The sequence below is a fragment of the Marmota flaviventris genome, chromosome 11 (assembly GCF_047511675.1).
Source record: "Marmota flaviventris isolate mMarFla1 chromosome 11, mMarFla1.hap1, whole genome shotgun sequence".
NCBI lineage: Eukaryota > Metazoa > Chordata > Mammalia > Rodentia > Sciuridae > Marmota > Marmota flaviventris.
In genome coordinates this window covers 44537015-44557019 of record NC_092508.1, presented here as the reverse complement: position 1 = coordinate 44557019, position 20005 = coordinate 44537015, and the positions used below count along the sequence as shown (strand labels likewise).

The 20005-nt window shown below is 36.5% G+C and overlaps 1 protein-coding gene across 1 annotated transcript in view; it reads left to right on the top strand.

The window, feature by feature from the left end:
- Nucleotides 1-20005, top strand: part of Ankar (ankyrin and armadillo repeat containing) — a 70137-nt gene that overhangs the window by 14922 nt on the left and 35210 nt on the right. The window contains exons 5-8 of the mRNA XM_027925003.3: nucleotides 739-919; nucleotides 2238-2457; nucleotides 16460-16661; nucleotides 18112-18320. Of these exons, the coding sequence (XP_027780804.2) occupies nucleotides 739-919; nucleotides 2238-2457; nucleotides 16460-16661; nucleotides 18112-18320 (812 nt within the window). The remainder of the gene's footprint in view (nucleotides 1-738; nucleotides 920-2237; nucleotides 2458-16459; nucleotides 16662-18111; nucleotides 18321-20005) is intronic.

The window sequence follows — 20005 nt, the reverse complement described above, 5'->3', positions numbered from 1 at the left end:
GTGTAGTCCTCATTGATGAGGGCGGCACTTCCCACTAGTGAGGACCTAGGGACAAGTGAAAAGCCCCTCTACCTGGTCTGATACTATATCTGTGAGATGTGTATTAAGATATCCTTTTATATTGTTGTGGTCTAATTTCCTTTTGTGGGGAGGTAGTGGTGGATAAAAAGAATGATACCATCAAATAAAATGAACAGGTCCTCAGACATACCTCCATTCATATACTGAGATATATTATGTTGAGAAAATTGGAGTTGAAGTGAAGGTCAAGGAAAAGCGTAGGAGCCTCTGAATAATTCATAACAGAGCCTTGCCTACAACCTTCCTGTAATTGAACCTTTAGGCCCAGTTATCCTCTACAAGTCAATAAACAATGAGTTTCCCTAGCATAGTCATTAACTTACTTCCCTAGGAACAAATTTCTCAGCACTCAGGAAAACTGATAGCCCAAGCAGACAGAATATAAACCTGGAACTCTTTTTCTCAGTTTTGACTTTGAAGCAATGCTGCTAATCTCTGACATGGGAAGGACAGAGTCAATCCAAAGGGTCTATATGGGGAAGATACTTTTTTATATAAAGATTTGGTTAATAATGGTTAATAACTGTAGTTAATATATTTATAATCAAGTACAATTTAAACTATATTATTATAAAAAATATTTTATCGGCATAGAAACAAGTAGCAAATCATTTCAGAGTTAGAAAAAACATCTTTTTTTCTTTTTTCTTTCTATAGCTACTATGTGATCTATTTTGATCTTGAAATTTTCTATCAACAACTATATAAGACACAGTGGTGGGGAGCTATAAATGAAATAGTGAACACTTTAAGAGTGAAAAGACTTCCGCTGACAGATGCTCAATTACATGAACAATTTAAAAAAAAGTTTGGCTTCAAAAAAGCTATAAAATGCAAGGTATTTAAGTAACTACCACATAATTTTATAAGAAGTTATCAATAAATATGTATCTCAAACTTCTTAGGAATAAATAATAGGCTAAATAAAATTCCTCAATACAAAATAAAAATTCCATATTTTAGTAGCTATACATTTGTGATTTATAAATTTTGAACATAGTATTAACTTATTAATGAACTAGAATGTGATTACTACTTATTGATTGCTTATTTTATATGCCTGTCACTATTCTAAATTTTAAAGAAACTTTTTTAAGTTGCTAGTTTTGTTATCATTCCTATTACACAAATGAGAAAGAAATTTGAGATGTAGAGGGTTAAGAATCTTTCCCAAATTCACACATTAGTAAATGTCAGGACCTGACTCCATTCTAGAAATGAAACCCAAGGAACAAACCTAACAGCCTGTATTAAATTTCTCATGTCTATTTAACAAACCTTGACACAGTTTCTGGAACTGATCAATGAAGCTCACCAACTTCAAAGGTAGACTGGTATTTGTTTTCCATTTATTCATTTTAATGTCCATAATTTTAAAATTTAATAACCAGTTAGTTTAATTTTTAAATTTTAGTAGTCAGAATGTCTAAAAGAAAAGCATGACATTTTAAACTCTTCATTTTGAGACATAGAGCAAAGAAAACAAACTATTTCCATAGCTATATATTCCAAGTTTCTGGACATCTAAATTAGATTTTCTTTAAATTAGAAAAATGAATCCAGTGATCTATTTGCTTTTTGTTTTGTTTTGTTTTGTACTAGGGTTTGAACCCAGGGGCACTTAACCACTGAGAAATACCCTCAGCCCATTTTATTTTGAGACAAGGTCTCTCTAAATTGCTTAGGGCCTCACTAAATTGCTGAGGCTGGCTATGAACTTGTGATCCTCCTGTTTTAGCCTCCTGAGCTGCTGGGATTACAGGCACATGCCACCATGCCCAGCTCTATTTGCTTCTAAAGTATTTTCAGAAAAATATTTGTCTTCCCTGTTTTCATTATTTTCAAAGGAGGATCTACAACTTACCCTAAAGGGTAAAAAGGAAGGAAGGAAGGAAGGAGGGGAAACGAGGGGAAGGGAGGGGAGGGAAGGGGAGAGAAGCCAAATATTTATTTTTAAAAGATCCCAGTGTTTCTTTATAGTCTAACAACTTTCAAGCATTGCCCAGTGAGAAATTTTCATTTGGATCTTGTGAAAATTCTACTATAATTGAGCAGTATTTATGTGATCCTGTTAATGTATCTTGGTTTTTATTTCCTTAAAGCAAACCTAAGGTATAGTTTTAAAAAACTAATTCTGGCCTTCTTAATAACTTTAGAGTATCCCATTTGGTTTGAAGGCTGCTGTAGAAAGAGGGTTATCTGCTGTTTTCCATACATTTAGCCGAAAAACCTCAAGCTCAACAATCAATGTTTCAGATGAAGGAGGTTATGCCATCTTCCATCATGCTGCTCTGCACAACAGAGTGCCTATTATATGTCAACTGTGCAATGCTAAATTCAACGTCAACCAAAGACGCTTTATTATGTTCAGCCAAGGTACTATAATGTTTTTAAACCTAAAATATTTCTCTTTTTCCTTGTTCAGCATTACCAATGCATATTGATTTTAGAGCAAGGTTAAAATCTGGTATTAGTTTCTCTTGCAGAGTTTGGGGTTTTGTTTAATTTATTGAAGACGGTCTCCTTTTAGTTTTCTATCACTTGTTGGTAGCTTATATAGTACTGTTTGTTGTGTTGTCCCTCATTGAGATATACACTTTATAAAGGGCAAGGATTTGGTCTACTTTGTTGCCATGGTTTCCTAGTGTTCAGAAGAAAGTTCCTCAGGAAATATTTGTTGAATGAATGGATAGATGGATGGATGGATGCAGGATAGTATTTGATAAGCACTGGCATAATTAATATATACTGATAGACTATAGAAATTGAGAGGAAAAAACAGATAAACATGAGTATTAGGTTCCAGTAGAACGTTCTTATCCTTTTAATTATTAAATTATATTTAATTATAAAGCATTCTTTTATAATAACATAAGAAGACTAGCTTGGTTTAAACCTTAAAATGCCATTTTTTGCTACATATTTTTATATTCACTGGAATAAATTTAAGTAGCTGGAAAAGGGAAACTGATAAATTGTCAGAAATGACTGATGCAACAATATTGACAAAAAGAAATGGTGATTTTTATATTGCAATGAGGTCAGTTAATAAGCTGTGCTAAATTTTTGCATATGCCAAAATAAAATATTATGCTTTAACAAATTCTTTCCTCTAAGCTGGGCATGGTGGTGCACACCTGTAATCCCAATTGCTTGAGAGACAGAGGCAGGAGGATCGCAAGTTCAAAGCCTGCCTATTATGGTTTAGATGTGGTATCCCCCAAAAGCTTACATGTGAGACAATGCAAGAAGGTTTTGGAGGAGAAATGACTGGGCTATAGCTTTAACCTAATCAGTGGATTAATCCCTGATGGGGATAATTGAGTGGTAACTGGAGGCAGATGTAGTATGGCTGGAGGAAGTGGTTCATTAGGGGCGTGGATATGGGGTATATACTTTGTGTCTGGAGAGTAGAGTCTCTCTGCTTTCTTATCACCATGCAAGCTGCTTCATTTCTGCCATACTCTTCCACCATGATGTTCAGCCTCACCTTAAGCCCCAAGGATGGGACCTGGCTGTCTCTGGACTGATAACCTCTGAAACTGTAAGCCTTCTAATAAACTTTTCCTCCTTTGCAATTGTTCTGATCAGATCTTTTGGTCACAGCAGCAAAAAAGCTGACTAAAACACAGCCTCAGAGACTTAGTGAGACCCTTTCTCAAAAATAATAAAAAATAGAAAAGGAATGGGGATGTGGCTCAGTGACTGAGTGTTCCTGGGTTCAATCCCCAGTACCAAAACAAAACAAAACAAAAAAACAAATTCTTTATCAGTATGACTCAAATGTCTTATATAGCTCAGTGGTAGAGTGCTTGCATGTTCAAGACCCTGGGTTTAATCCTCAGCACTGAAAAAAAAAATTTATATGGTACTCATATTAATCAAATTCAAATAAAATATTCCATCTTATTATAGAGTGAACCTTGTTAAAATAAAGCACAATTCAGTTAAATTTAAATGAAATGGGTAGCCCAAAATTTAAAGATGTTATCTTTAAAACTTTTTTTGAGTAGGTACTGGGGTTTGAACCCAGGGACATTCTACCACTGAGCTATACCTACAATCCTTTTTATTTTTTATTTTGAGACAAGGTCTTGCTAGGTTGTTTGGGTCCTTGCTAAGTTGTGGAGGCTGCTATGAAGTTTTGATCCTCCTGCCTGAACATCCCAAGGCACTGGGATTATAGGCACACATCACCTGTGAAAAGAAACTTTGGCAAATTGAAGTCTTATTCATCCTCTAACTTCTTAGATTTATTTCTATATGTTGAGAATTGAGTAGATATTGAACTATGAAAAATGTATAACTCTATTGACAATATTATTGTTTAAACAGCACAAAATTATCCCAACTATGGGTTTTAACAAGCCACTTAAAAAGTAGTTTCCAAATGGTCTGATGTGATGTCAGGTGCAAACAGTGTGCTAGAAGGGCTAGACCAGAAGTCACATTCGGCACTGTTTTATGTTATCTTGCCTTTTATATCTAAATATAGTCTTTTTATTTACAGACATCTTTCTGACTAATTTTAGGAAATTGTTATATATGAATAATATGTTTCTATGTGTGCTACCTTTTAAAACAGAGCCATCCAAAATGGACATGAAAAAAGAAAGAAATGGTAAGACATAAGTAAGATAAAGTATTTTTAAAGGTGACTGTGTATATTAAAATTTTTCTAATAGTATATAATCTGCAAAAGGCTTTGCCTTTGAGAATGTCACATAATAATGTTTCATATTTATTTTGAAGTATAAATTTTTATGTGCATGGTTATTTGTTAATACTCCTCATATATTTTGGGTGCTCTCTCTCTCTTTCATCTATGGAATTTGTTGTCACCTCCATTTATTTTTATAAGTTCAAGTCCCTAAGTTGTTTTTACACCTTACAAAAAGCAGTTAATTTAGATACTATGCCATCCAGTGTCAGTAATGATCTACGAGGTATGAGGAATGATCATCTTTTGCTTCCTTTTTAAAAAATTTTTAAATTTTGTGTTTCTGAGGATTGAACCCAAGGCCTCATGCATGCTAGACAAGCACTCTACTGCTGAGCCACATCTCCAGCTCTGGAATTATCATTCTTGTATGAGGCAATAGATTTGATATAAATATTGGGTATGGAGAATAACAGAAAAATATGATGTTTAACCTTTCTCTATTAAGAAACTGGACCTTCACACTCTAAGATAATTCAAGGAGAGTTTATTTATAAATAAACCACTTTAAAAGATCTGAACTGACAAGGGAAGGGGATAGTTACTTGAACTGATCACCTTACAGTGGTGGAGGAATACAGCAAACCTGAAATGACTGGGCCTCATTCTTAGGCCTCCTCTGATTTCCTGCCAGTGCTCCCCATTGGCAGACCCTGACAAGAAACCAGAGGACAAGGGTTACTAAATCTGCAGGGGCACAGAGCAGGGTAGTAAAGGGACATTAGTAGACTCAGAGGGGAAAAGGGAAGTGTACCTGGCTCACCTACCCTATAGGAAATTACAGTGAGTAACAACAGTGTGCTTCTCTCTTTCATGCTTTTTATTTTCCAAGTATCACTATGTCTACCTTATATAAAATTAATTGTATCTTCCTCACTCGAATTTAGTTACCTCAAAGGACAATGGTTTGGTCTCTATTGTTTACCAGAGTTCCCTAGGACCCAGAATAATGCCTAGCCTTAGTAGGTGCTCAGGAAAAAATTGTTAAATGATTGCATGGTAGTTGAGTACAAGTAGCTTTTGATGATCACTGGCATAGTGTGTACTATGTATATACACAGTGTGTACTATGGAAATTCAGAGGAATAGATAAATATGGCTCTGGGTCCCAACTACAAGGTTCACAGCCAGAGAATAGTGTTTTTAGACTATATAAATACCTTCAGAACTTTTCTGATTCTAGTGTATCTTAGGACAGCATTTCTAATCCTCACCATCATCTTCATTGTAGGCTCCATAATTCTCTGTTGTATGTAGGAATCACCCAGGGATCTTGTTAAAATGCTAATTCTGATTCAGAGGGACAAGGGTGGAAACCAACATTTTGCGGTTCTATTAAGCACACTTTCAGTAGTAAAGGGGGAAATAAGAATTGGATTCTTTCCTTGAGGTTGTACAGAAAAAAATTTTTTTTTGAGAGGAAACAGTATTTGTGGGGAGCCTGGCATGTTTCTGGGGGTGGGGGGGAAGAACTCTTCAGGTCATTTTTATGTTTCTCCTGCTGAGAGTAGCTAACTGATTTTCATGGATTGAGACCAACCATGATTGAGGCTATTCAGAAATCTCACTTACAAGCTAGTGTAGCAGACTTTTTTTTTTTTTTTTGATACTAGGGATTGAACTCAGGGACACTTCACCACTGAGCTGTCACATCCCCAGCACTATCCCCATCCTCACTTTTGCTGAGGTAGGCTTTGAATTTACAATTATCCTGCCTCAGACTCCTGAATCACTGGGGTTACACACATGCACCATCATGCCTGGCATATTAGCAGACTTTTGCCATACATTTTCCCCATCTTCCTGTCTGACTACCCACATTTCCACCCTCCCTATGAGGCCTTTTTACTCCATTGAAGAGTGCTAGCTTGACGTGGCTCCAGTTTGGATTTATGGGTAACACATCTCCTCAACACTCAGCAGATTTTCAAAGTTCCAGCTTCAGTCTGACATATGCCAAGTCTTACTCCTGCCTGCACATGTGCTGACACCCAGTTTTACCTAGTTTTCTCTCTTGAACATAGTTGTAGCTAAAAATGGCTTCCCTTGGACATGTTCTGGACATATTCTGGAGAGATTCCAAAATCCTTCTAGAGAAGTATGTTAATCAGTTTTATGTTACTGTGACAAAATACCTGAGAAAAACAACATAAAAAGATGATTTATTTTGTCTCATGGTTTCAGAGGTTTTGGTCTACAGTTGGCTGGCTTCATTACTTTTCATCCTATTGCAAGGCAGGACTTTATGGCTGCCAGGAGCATGTGACAGAGAAGGCTGCTCATCTCATGGTGGCCAGGAAGCAAAGAGAAAGAGAGAAAGACAAAGGTCTAGGGTTCCAATATCCCCTTCAAGGGCATGTCCCCAGTAACTACCTTCCTTCCAGTAGTCACCACCTTTTTTTTTTAATTTGTTCTATTTAGTTCTATATGACAATAGAATGCATTTTGACACATCATGCATAAATGGAGTATTGTTAAACCATGACGTAAAGAGAAAACCACTGACTCCAATTTTAAATCAAATTAAAGCAAACTTGTAATTCTGGCCAGGACTGTCTCTTCTGAAAACTCTGGGCTAGAGAACAGTATCCCAGCTCTTTAGGAGCATAGTTTTATAGCACAAAAAGTTGCAAAGGTGGGGGGGTCTTGAGAACTTACAGATAACAGGATTTGACAAGCATAATACAAAGGCGGTTAGTAGCTTAATGATCTACATGGCTTAACATTTCAAGGCAGAGAATAAATTTAGATCCCAGCTTCAGAATTTATGAGGCACCACTGAGGTTTCAGAAAGGGTTGTTATCTGGTCAGGAAAAGCTAGGCATGGGTGAGTTCAAGGCACGGACAGGAATTCCAAACAAGTTTAGAAATCACAGTAATTTATACTAAAACAGAAATTAACTTTTCATGACTTTGTGACAAGATGGCTCACAATCTTAAGGTGGAATTAGGCTGGGTTCATCAGTATAATTTCTCATTCTTTGCGTTGTACATGATATAGAGTTACACAGGTTGTATAATCATATATGCATATAGATAATGATATTTGATTCATTCTACTATCATTCCTACCTGTATACCTCCTCCTCTACACTCACTCCCCTTGGTCTAATCCAAAGTACCTCTATTCTTTCCTAGCCCCCACCCCCTTATTGTGAATTAGCATCTGCATATCAGAGAAAACATTCAGCCTTTGATTCTTTGGAATTGGTTTATTTTATTTATATGACATTCTCCAGTTCCATCCTGTTGAAGTATAACATTAGAGAAGCACACCAAGGCAAGCATATAAATCAGGGTTTATTTAAAAAGAGGTAACATAGATTTCTCCCAGGAGGGAGAAGGGGTCCATAGCTGGTATCTTGGTATCATGAGAAGTGAGGCATTCTGCCCTTTTTTATATGTCCTAGGCTTCCTTTGTTCTGATGCTCTCTTCCCCTTATCTTTCTCTTTCCTGCATACATGAGTGGGCCCAGGAGATGCTTGATGGGATGGCCAAAAGGTGTGAAACAGGTGGTGAAGGGGGAGGGCCGGATAGGATGGAGCAGCCCAGGACACATTAATTAAAACCGTTTACAACTCAATGTAGGGAGGGGCAATTCCTGGGATAGGTTACCTTAGCAACAGGTTGGAGCAGGGGCAGGTTATCTTGATAGGGTGGAGGGCTTTGAGGGCATTTCATTCCCTCAGATGGCAATCTCCAACTTCTCTGACTCACTCAAATTGGCCTCCTTGATCCGACCTGACTTGATTTACCTATTTATACTAACTGCTTGTCTAATTCTGGCTTCAATGCCATAATTTCATTCTTCTTTAAGGCTGAGTAATATTCCATTATGTATATGTACCACATTTTCTTTATCCATTCATCTGTTGAAGGGCATCTAGGTTGATTCATAATTTTAGCTATTGTGAATTGAGCTGCTATAAACATTGGCATGGCTGCATCACTGTAGTATGCTGACTTTAAGTCCTTTGGTATAAAACTAGGAGTGGGATAATTGGGTCAAATGGTGGTTCCATTCCAAGTTTTCAGAGGAATCTCCATACTGCTTTCCAGAGTGGTTGCACCAATTTTCAGTCCCATCAGCAATGTCTGAGTGTACTCTTCACCCCCCACACATCCTGGACAACATTTCTTGTTACTTGTATTCTTTTTAATATTTATTTTTTAGTTTTCGGTGGACACAACATCTTTGTTTGTATGTGGTGCTGAGGATCGAACCCGGGCCGCACGCATGCCAGGCGAGCGCGCTACCGCTTGAGCCACATCCCCAGCCTCATTACTTGTATTTTTGATAACTGCCATTCTGACTGGAATGAGATGGAATCTCAGAGTAGTTTTGATTTGCATTTCTCTAATTGATAGAGATGTTGAACATTTTTTTATATATTTGTTGACAGATCATATTTATTCTTCTATGAAGTGTCTGTTTAGTTCCTATGCCCATTTATTGATTGGTATTTGTTTTTTTGTTAAGTTTTTTGAGTTCTTTATATATCATGCAGATTAACGCTCTGAGGTACATGTGGTAAAGATTTTCTCCCATTCTATAGGCTCTCTCTTTATGTTGATTGTTTCCTTCCTTTGCTGTAAAGAAGCTTTTTAGTTTGACTCCATCCTATTTACTGATTCCTGATTTTACTTCTTGTGCTTTAGGAGTTTTGTTAAGTCAGTTCCTAAGCTGACATGATGGAGATTTGGGCTTACTTTTTCTTCTAGTAGGCATAGGGTCTCTGATCTAAAGTCTAGGTACTTGATCTACTTTGAGTTGAGTTTGGTGCAGGGTGAGATATTTGGGTCTAATTTCATTTTGTTACATATGGATTTCTGGTTTTGCCAGCACTGTTTGTTGAAGAGGCTATCTTTTCTCCCTGTATGTTTATGGCACCTTTGTCTAGTATGAGATAACCATATTATGTGGGTTTGTTTCTGTATCTTCTGTTCTGTATTATTGGTCTTCATATCTGTTTTGGTGCCAATACCATGCCATTTTTGTTACTATGGCTCTAGAGTATAACTTAAGGTCTGGTATTGTGATGCCTCCTGTTTCACTCTTCTTGCTAAGGATTGCTTTGGCTATTCTCGGCCTCTTATTTTTCTAAATGAGTTTCAAGATTGCTTTTTCTAGTTCTATGAAGAATATCATTGGGATTTTAATATGAATTGCATTAAATCTGTATAATGTTTTTGGTAGTATGGCCATTTTGACAATGTTAATTCTGCCTATCCAAGAGTATGGGAGATATTTTCATCTTGTAAGGTCTTCTTCAATTCGTTTCTTTAGTGTTCTGTAATTTTCATTGTAGAGGTCTTTCACTCTTTTGTTAGATTGATTCACAAAATTTTTTTGAGGCTATTGTGTGTGGGGTAGATTTCCTATGCCCCCACCTTTTAAAGGTACCATTATCTCCTAGTAGTACCACAGGGTGGCAATCAAATCTCTAACATATGGCCTATGGGGGACAACTAAGATCCAGACTACAACAAGAAGTGAGATTCAACTTAGGCCATCAAGTTGAGGTAGTAAGGTAGGCAAAAAGGAAGGAAGATGGCATTTCAGTTGAATAGAAGAGTAAAAGCAAAGACCTTAGGTTTGAAAATGATTACTGTTTAGCCTGCTATGGACAGAACATTCCAAATTGAAGAAAATTAAGCAATTTCTAACCCCCCACTGCCCCTTCCCTCTACCTCTTCTCTCCCTCCCCCTGCACCCTCCCTGTCCCCTCTGTCCCTTTCTCCCTCTCCCAATCCTCTCCCTCTCCCTCTCTGTGACTTTTAGTAAATTAGTAAACTTCATTTTTTTTTTCCCAGTGGGTTTTAGGTTTACAGCAAAATTGAACTGAAGCACAGAGTTCCTAAACATATATACCTTCCAACACTATTGACATCTTACCACATCTGCTAAAATTAAGGACTTGTATTAACACATCATTACACAAAGTCTGTAGATTAAATTAGGGTTTATTCTTGGTGTTTTGCTTTCTATGGGTTTAACAAATGGTTAATGACATGTAGTATCATACAGGATGGTTTCACTGTCTCCAGTATTCTCCCTACTTTCAACCCCTGGTAACCAGTGATCTTTTAAATGCCTCCATGTTTTCCAGAATGATATCTAGTTAAACTCATACAATATGCACCCTCTTCAGATTGGCCTCTTTCATGTAGTAATATGCATTTACATTTTTTCCATGTCTTTTTATGGCTTGCTGAATCATTGTTTTCTTATCACTGAATTATATTTCATTGTGTGGATGTACTACAGGTTATTAATCTGTTCACCCTTTAGTTGGATTTTGTTTTATGATCAATTCTGATGATCCCTGTGTTTTAATTGGTATATTTAGTCCATTAAGGTCTAAAATGATGTTGATATATTGTATTAATATCTACTATACTTATGACTCTTTTCTTTTCATTGCTCTTGTTTTTGTTCCTGCTTTTCTCTCCCACACTTTTTTTTTTTTGCCTTTTATGGTTTAATTTAGCATTGTATACGATGTTATTTTCTCTTCTTCCTTTGCATATTGTTTATACTTCTGTTTAAAACCTTTTTCAATGACTTCCCTAGAGTTTATAATAAATATAATGCAAGTCTACTTTCGAACAACACTATACTACTTAGGTAGTACAAGTATTTTGATAGCAAAATATTTTAAAATCTTCCTCCTGTCCCTATATCATTGCTGCCATAATTTAATTTATGCATATGCACAAATAAGCATTTGTCTTTTTCTATATGTAGTTGAAATCTTTGTTATTATTATTTTGAACACTTATCTGTTAGTTCAGTGAAGAAAAATTGTTATTCATCTCTTCATTCTCTTAATATCCTTCTTTTTTAAAAAATAAATTTAACTTTATTTATTTATTTATTTATTTATTTATTTATGCGTGCTGAGGATTGAAACCAAGGCCTCACCCATGCTAGGGCAGTGCTCTACAACTGAGCCACAACCCCGGCCCCTAATGCCCTTCTTTCTTTCCATTATAGAGCTAAGTTTCTGGCCTATATGATTTTCTTTCTCTCTGAAGAAATTTTCAATGACTTTCAAGTCAGGTCTACTGGCAACAAATTCCTTCAAGCTTTGATTATCGAGCTTTTGATTCCATTTGTACTTTTGGAGAATAATTTCACCATGTGAAGAATTCTAGGTTCATAGTGTCTTTCTCTGTATTTCACTCCACTCTTCTTGCTTGCATGGTTTCTGGGTAGAAAGTGGGTATAATTTGTATCTCTGATCCTCTGTAAATAAGGTGTTTTTCCTCTGGCTTCTTTCAGGAATATTTTTAAAATCTTCTCTTTTCTTTAGTTGGAAAATTACATACTAAGATGTATTGTTTTGTTTGTTTGTTTGTTCACTTGTATTTATTCTGGTTGGTCTTCCCTGAGCTTCCTGGATCTAAGGTTTGATATGTGACATTAATTGGGGAATATTATGTCATTATTGTTTCGAATATTTCTTGGGTTCCTTTCCTTTCTTCTTTGTTTTTTTTTTTCAGTCTTTGCTTTTTAGTTTGAGGGGTTTCTATTGCTATATCTTCAAGCTCAGAAATTCTTTCCTCAGCTATGTCCCGTCTACTAATAAGCTCATTAAAAGCAATCTTCATTTCTATTACAGTGTTTTTGATCTCTAGTATTTCTTCTTGTTTTTTTCCTTAGGATTTTCCTCTGTCTGCACACCTGTTCTTGAGTACTATATACTTTATCTATTAGTACACTTAGCACATTAATCATAGCTGTTTTAAATTCCCTATTTGATATTCCCAACATTCCTGCTATGTTTGGTTCTGATGTTTACTCTTGTATTTATAAAATGTCTTTGTGATTTTTAGTATGTCCTGTAAATTTATCTTTATAACTAGACATGATGTACTTGGTCAAAGTAACTGGTAAGTAAGCCTTTAGTAATGTAATAATAAGGTCTGAATGGAGGTAAAGTGTTCTATAGTCTTATATTACATTTCAGTCTGTTAGTGATTGTATGCATCTGGACTGTAAATTTCATCAGTGCTCCTTGGTCCACTCCTTCTATCCCTTAAGTGGAACAGGATGTCTAAAGGAGGATGGAGTTGGGTATTTTCCCCTTCCCTTAGGTGAGTCAGTCTCAGAAAATTCCAGCATGATAAAATAATTTTTCATGAAGGTAGACCTTGTTAAGAACAGAATGTTCTGGAGTATTTCAAAATGAGATATTTTCTCTCTTCCTGCCCGAAGCATGAAGAGATTTTTCTCTAACACTCTATCCACTGTGAGGGTCTGAACGAGTTCCTGGAGATAAAACACATAAAAGCATGGGGCTCCCCCCATAACTGGTCCATCTAGTTGTTTTTATTTTTTTTGTGGGGGGGGGGTGCCAGAGATTGAACTTAGGGGCACTCGACCACTGAGCCACATCCCCAGCCCTATTTTGTATTTAATTTAGAGACAGGTTCTCACTGAATTGCTTACTTCCTTGCTTTTGCTGAAGCTGGCTGTGAACTTGAAATTCTCCTGCCTCAGCCTCCTGAGCTACTGGGATTAAAGGTGTATGCCATCACAGCAGGCTCCTATAGTTTTTAACTCTTACATTTGTTCATGCTGAGTCTCTACCAATTTGTCAATTACAGTTAAGGTTTTCCTGTCCCGGTACTGGTTTCCACTGAAGTTTTTGTTTGTGAGTTTCTGCTTCAGTAAGTTGTGATTCTCTGTATCTACCTGTCTGACTCTCTAATTTGGGGGGCATCAGTTTACCCTGTGACCTCACTTCTCTGATGAATCAAAGAGGGGATATTGATTTTTTTCACTGTTTGGATTTTTTACTTGTTAGGATGCAGCAGATTTATTTATTTATCTATTTTTGCAGGACAGGGAGAGTGGTGGTTTGACCTAGCTAGGTTTTCGTGCATGCCAGGCAAGTGCTCCACCACTGAGCCACATCCCCAATCCTTTTTATTTCATTTTATTTTCAGACAGAAGCTCATTAAGTTCCCTATGCTAGCCTTAAATTTGTAATCTCCATGCCTCAACCTCCAGAGTTGCTGGGATTGCAGGCATGCAGCACTGCACACAGCTTCTGGAGTGATGGTTTCTAAGCTCCTCACATGCCAGACCAGAAACTGGAAGATTAAGCAATAATTTGAAATATGGTGCTTCACTGATGAAATACCATTTAAGCTGAAGAATGAATGGGAGTTAACTAGAGTCTGATAAGAGAGGAGTTGTTTGGTAGAAGGAAGATGTCAGGGAGCAGAAATATCCCAGCATGACCAGATAACGCATCATCCAAGTCAGGGAGTCTTGAAAACAAAAGGGGGAACTCCTAATGATTATGGTAGTGGAACAGGACAGACCAGACCTTTCCTGGGCAATATGGGATGTATGATCACCCTACATTTGGGGAGCTATAAGAAAGCCAGAATGAAGAAAGTGAAGTGTGTTTGGGTGTTTGAGAGTTGTGGCTGGTTGTTACTTGTAATCAGATGGCCTTGAGAAGCTACTTAAAAGTTTTAAGCAAGGAGATGAAAATATCAAGCTTACAATTTGAAAATATGGATAGGGTAAGTGAAATAACAAGGTGAACACATTAGTTAAGAGGTGAATATGGCTTTGATCAGGATGGTGGTAGCAGTGGAGAAAGGATTTTGAGATACATAGTCTTAGTGATGAACTGATTATAGAGATGAAATGAGAGGGGGGTGTTAAGAAGCATTGCAGGTTTTTTTCCCTAGAACTGATTAGACCATTTTTTTTTTTTTTGGCAGGGTCGGGGGGTTACTGAGGATTGAACTCAGGGGCAATCAACCACTGAGCCACATTGCCAGCCCTATTTTGTATTTTTATTTAAAGATTCAGTCTCCCTGAGTTGCTTAGCGCCTTGCTTTTGCTGAGGCTGGCTTTGAACTTGCAATCCTCCTGTCTCAGCCTCCTGAGCTGCTGGGATTACAGGCGTGTGCCACCGTGTCTCCTGGCTCAATTAGATAATTTTATGCCAAGGTAACCAGCACCCCAGTAGAGCAGGTTTCTGCTAGGAGGTGTAAGTTGCCTGGGAAAATAAAAAGCCTGGAATAATCAGTAAGAAATAAAGACAAAGCCAGAGATTAGATTTAGAAAGTGGGGCATCTGATGGTTCTTCCAGCTCTGATAGGAACTGGAGCTGAACAACTGAAAAAGACACCAATTCCTTATTTAAGGGGAAGTACATCAAAGTCAGGGATATGGTTTCAGTGTGGAAGGGGTCTTGTTTCAGTATAGCAGGGATCTTGTAGTAAACAGGTTGTTTGGTGCTTGGCAGGTTTTGCCCATTTCTGGGCTACTGTGTTTGATCTTAAGGTTGTGAGTTAAGGCAGGGTTCCAGCATGATCTGGGCTTTCTCAAACCAGGGAATTCCACCCAGGAGTTCCCAGAAAAGCAGCTTCCCTGCCTTATGTTGGCTCAAACAAACCCATAATTCATATATTGTTTCCAATAGACCTTGATATCATTCGTGGATTTAGGGAGGAATGAAAGAGGACCAGGTTTAGAGGGAAGGACAGGATGTGACGTGTGGAGATGCTTTAGTGAGATAATGTTGTTGAAGATCTGGAGCTCAGAGAAGAAATAAGACATATCCTGGAAGGCATGAATTTGCAGATGGTAAATAAAACCACTGAGAATAGAAAAGGGTCTAATATGGAGCCTTAAGGTTCATTTAGATACTGGGACAAAGGGAAGGTCCCAAAGGAAAAATGCAAAGAAGTAGCAGGTGAGGGAAGAAAAATAGAGACTATGATATCATCAATGCAAAGGGAAGAAACTATTTTAAATAGGAAGAAGTGGGAAACAGTATAAAATAAAATACTGTTGACAGATAAATGAGAATTGACATGCAGTTATGGTTTGGCTCTGGAATGCCCCCCAATGACTCATGTATCGAAGGCTTGGTCCTCAATGCAGCTGACCTCAGGTAAGGCTTTTGGGAAGTGATTGGTTGGATCATGAGGGCTGTGACATCATCACTGTTCACTGATAGCTGAATACTACTGGAAGGCGGTAGAAATTGTAGGTAGTAGGACATGGTCGGAGGAAGTAGGCCACTGGGAATATGTATGCCCTGGAATTTATCTTTCCTGACCCCTGCTCCCGCACCCCCCCCCCCTTCCTGGCTGCTATAGGCTGAGAAAAAACCTTCTTCCATATGCCCCTTTACCATGATGTTCTGCCTCACCTCAGTCCCAAAGCAAGGAGCCCACTGATCAGGGACTTCTGAAACTGAGCCAAAATAAATCTATTGTCCTAAGTGATTTTCCTCAGGATGAAAAGCTAATACAAATGCCCACTAGATTTAGTGACAGAGACGCCTTTTGTAAACATATTTTTTTCCAATTTCAAAGGATCTTATTTCTTACTACAAAGCATTTTAATAAAATAAAAAAATAAAAAGAAATAGCTAATTTTACAATTATTTTAAAATTTCAAATATTTAATATTTTCAATGTTATTTATTTTTATTTTTCTTCATTTATAAAGAAATGTGATATTTTAATGGTCAGATATCCTGAGTTAAATAAATTCATCCTTATAGTGATTATTTTAGAGATTTTTATATCATATAATCCTAAACTCTGTGGTTGGCTACCAAAAAGGCATGCTTTATAGGAGTGAAATGACTGAAATAATTGTTCACCCATTGTAGGCCCAACACCTCTGCACCTGGCTGCACAGGCTTGCTCATTAGAAACAACCGTCTGTCTACTCTGTTTCAAAGCTGATTACACACTTTCTGAAAAAAGAGGATGGATGCCGATTCACTTTGCTGCTTTCTATGACAACATCTGCATCATCATTGTCCTTTATAGGAAGGATCCTACTTTGCTAGAAGCTGAGGCTACAGCTGAGTAAGTTTTAAGCATTCATAAGAATATAAATTTCTGCTTTTTTCACACACTGACACTATAAGACATGATTGATACGGGTGATTTGAAACATAGGCAAAGCTAACTCTGAAGTCCTTTCTGATCTGATCACTGTCTTTTTCTCCTTCCACTTATCTTTAGAATTTAAAAAGATAAGATCTTCTATCAACTTATGTATGCTTTCTAGATGAATAAGGACTGAGCCCTAGGGAGATTTTCCTACCTTGTCCTAATAATATGGTTCCACAAATTCATTGATCAGGTTAACTACTTAGTGCCCTGGAGGAAGCCTGAGACTAGGCATTAGAACACTGTTCTAAATTGGACCTTATGCAACCATGAGGTAGCCCTTGACTCCTCATGAAAAGGGCAGGGGGATATCTAGTAGTATATGGAAGACAAATACAGTGAAAAAAGAGAATACTTTGAAATAATAAAACATTCCAATCTTTTGTTTCACAATTTAGCTGAGAATCAATGTTTGGGGTGGCGGCATAACTTCTTCTGAAGGTACATTCTTGTCTAGGAATCTAAAAAACAAGTTAGTATTTTGAATCTCTGAACCTTTTTAAAGTATATTTCATTCATGTTTTTCTATGTCTTCCTAGGTCTAGCCAGTCCATTATTATTCAGTGGCCTCAGGCTAGCATACTGATTTGACAGTTATAAGGGCACTGGCTTCCTCTTGTTGCTCCTTCACGTATGGCTTCCATGGTATACAATGACAATTCCACTTCTATTATTGCCTACATTTTAGCCAAGAGAAGAGAGAAAGAGGAAAAGTATTGGCACATTCCTTTCTCTTTAGGGAGTGGCCCATGTAACTTCTATTAATGTTTTGTTGACCAAACATGGTCATATGGTCATACCTATCTATAAAGGAGGTTGGGATGTAATACTGGGCTGGACAGCCATTTGTACAATCAGAAGATCTTTACTATTTAAAAAGCATTGGTGGATTTTTCATAAAAGCTGTTACTTTCTGCTACAATGAGAAAGTTGGAATTTGAAAACTGGAAATGAAGTATGAAGAAATGGCATAACTACTAACTGAGCTTTAGGTTCATCATTTGTGAAATGTGCTAAAAATACTTGACTTCCTTTTCCCTTCACTCAAGAATTGTTGAAAGGAGGAGAAAGGATAGGTTATTCTAAGAACTTTGTGCATCATAAAATTTTAAATAAACTCTAAGACATTATATATATATATATATATGTTGGGAAGGAGGACAGGGGCCAATACTAAGGACAATTAGTGGAGGCAAACTGTTTGCATGTGGAATATACATGATGAGAATTCATAAGGAAGAGAAAGAAGGTGTTGGTGTAAATCAGAGTGCCTCCAACAGCACTTGGAATAGCTTAACAAAAATTAAATATGACACTATAAGTGTGCTTAAAATATTATTCTAATGCATTCCTTGATTTTTAGGAATCAGTGTACTCCGTTGCTACTTGCTGCTACTTCAGGAGCACTGGAAACTATTCAATATCTGTTTTCTCTTGGTGCTAACTGGAGAAAAACAGATATTAAAGGAAATAATATAATTCATTTATCAGTGCTAACCTTTCACACAGAAGTACTCAAGTATATAATAGAATTAAATATTCCTGAACTTCCAGTTTGGAGAACTTTAGTAGGTGAGTATAGAATATATAATTTCTTTGTAAATAAATGTTCTAGTTATTTGGCTTAATTATTGATATTTACACAGAAATGGGTCAAATAAAATGTTACATATATCATATCTTATATGTTTAAAATAATGAAATAAAACAAATTAAAATCAGAAATAAAAATGCAAATGATAAAGATCTATATTTTTGTATGCTAAAGTAGTTTTATTTCTAAGTTAAAGATCTGTATCCCCAAAAGACTATATTTTACACAATTATTTTTATTTTAGAAAGTTCTCAGAAATCAAACCACCCTCTCCTCCATCAAAAAAGTGAATTTTTTTAAAAAGGGAGGAAAATAAAATTTAAGTGGAAAAGGCTGCTTCTAATTTTTTCCTTAATGCCTAATTTAGAGACAAATTCAGCATACTTTTCATATTTTGGTAAATATTTTATGAAAACTTATGTTTGGAGAAATTTTCCCAAATTTGTAGTCCATCTAGACAGAAATATTATAAGAGAAAGTGTTACTAGACCAATGCAATGTATACATATAATTTTACTCCTTCTCAAGACCCCAATAAAATTATATGAAGATTAAATAATAATACCACCACTGGTAGCAGAAAAGCATTCAAGGAAAAATAAGAAAAGATACAGCAGTAGTAAAATGTTAAGATGATGGAAACATGTACAAGTCTTAGGACTTAGCTGGCTAGAGAAAATCGTTGCAAGCCAATGATGGAAAAGCAGAGAACCTCTAGAACTTACACCAGTTCCTCAAAAGACTTAAGAAACAGCAGTGCTAGTCAGAGGTGCTCTCCTTATAGCTTAACCAGGAAAGACCCAAATATACTGAGGCTAGATTTACTCCATGAAGAACAGAAGGGGAAAGGACCTGGGAAACTTAGAGTCTGACCCAAGAGAGAAGCAAAGTTAACTTCATGGGTGATAGTAAAGGCTGAAGTTCCAGAATGGAACTGTGCACCCCGCCCTAGAGGGAAAAAGCAGGAGGAATTTGTCAATAGGTAGAAACAATTCTAAGAAAATGAAATAAGGAAATTATTACCTACACTGAGAGATAATAAAAGTGAGAAATGAAATACAATTATGCTACACTATAACACTCTTCTATGAATAGCATTTATATAGGCATCTTAATGAAGTGCTGAATATTGATTTCATTAAAAGCTATAAATATGATCAAAGGGAAGAAAGAGGAAATGGCAGTGCAGTGTTGAAAAAGCTTGTTTCCCTTTTTCATAAAACATTTGGTAAATAATATCTAAAATTGATATAGCAAAATGTTGCAGTGTGTGGAAATAAGTAGAAATATGGAGATGTGTAAAGAGCAGAAGGTATTGGGAAGAAATAAAAGTGGTTATATTTGGAGAGATGAACTCCCTCTCCCCCCCCGAAAAAAAAAAAAAAAAACACAAGGAAGGTAAGGCCACAAAAAATATTTTGTTACAGGCCTTTTAGTAACATTTACCTATAAATCATGAGTATGAAATAAAAACACATTAAAGCAAAAATAAAATAATTGGACAGTAAGGCCTAATTTTTTCCCCCAATACTATATATCTTTAGTGGTACAAATAAATTTAAGATTTTCAACCCTATTTCCCTGGTTTCAGAAGTCTGAATATCTGGTTTCAAAACTGGCTTAGTACCAATTTTAGAATTTGCTGGGTAACAGGAACATATTC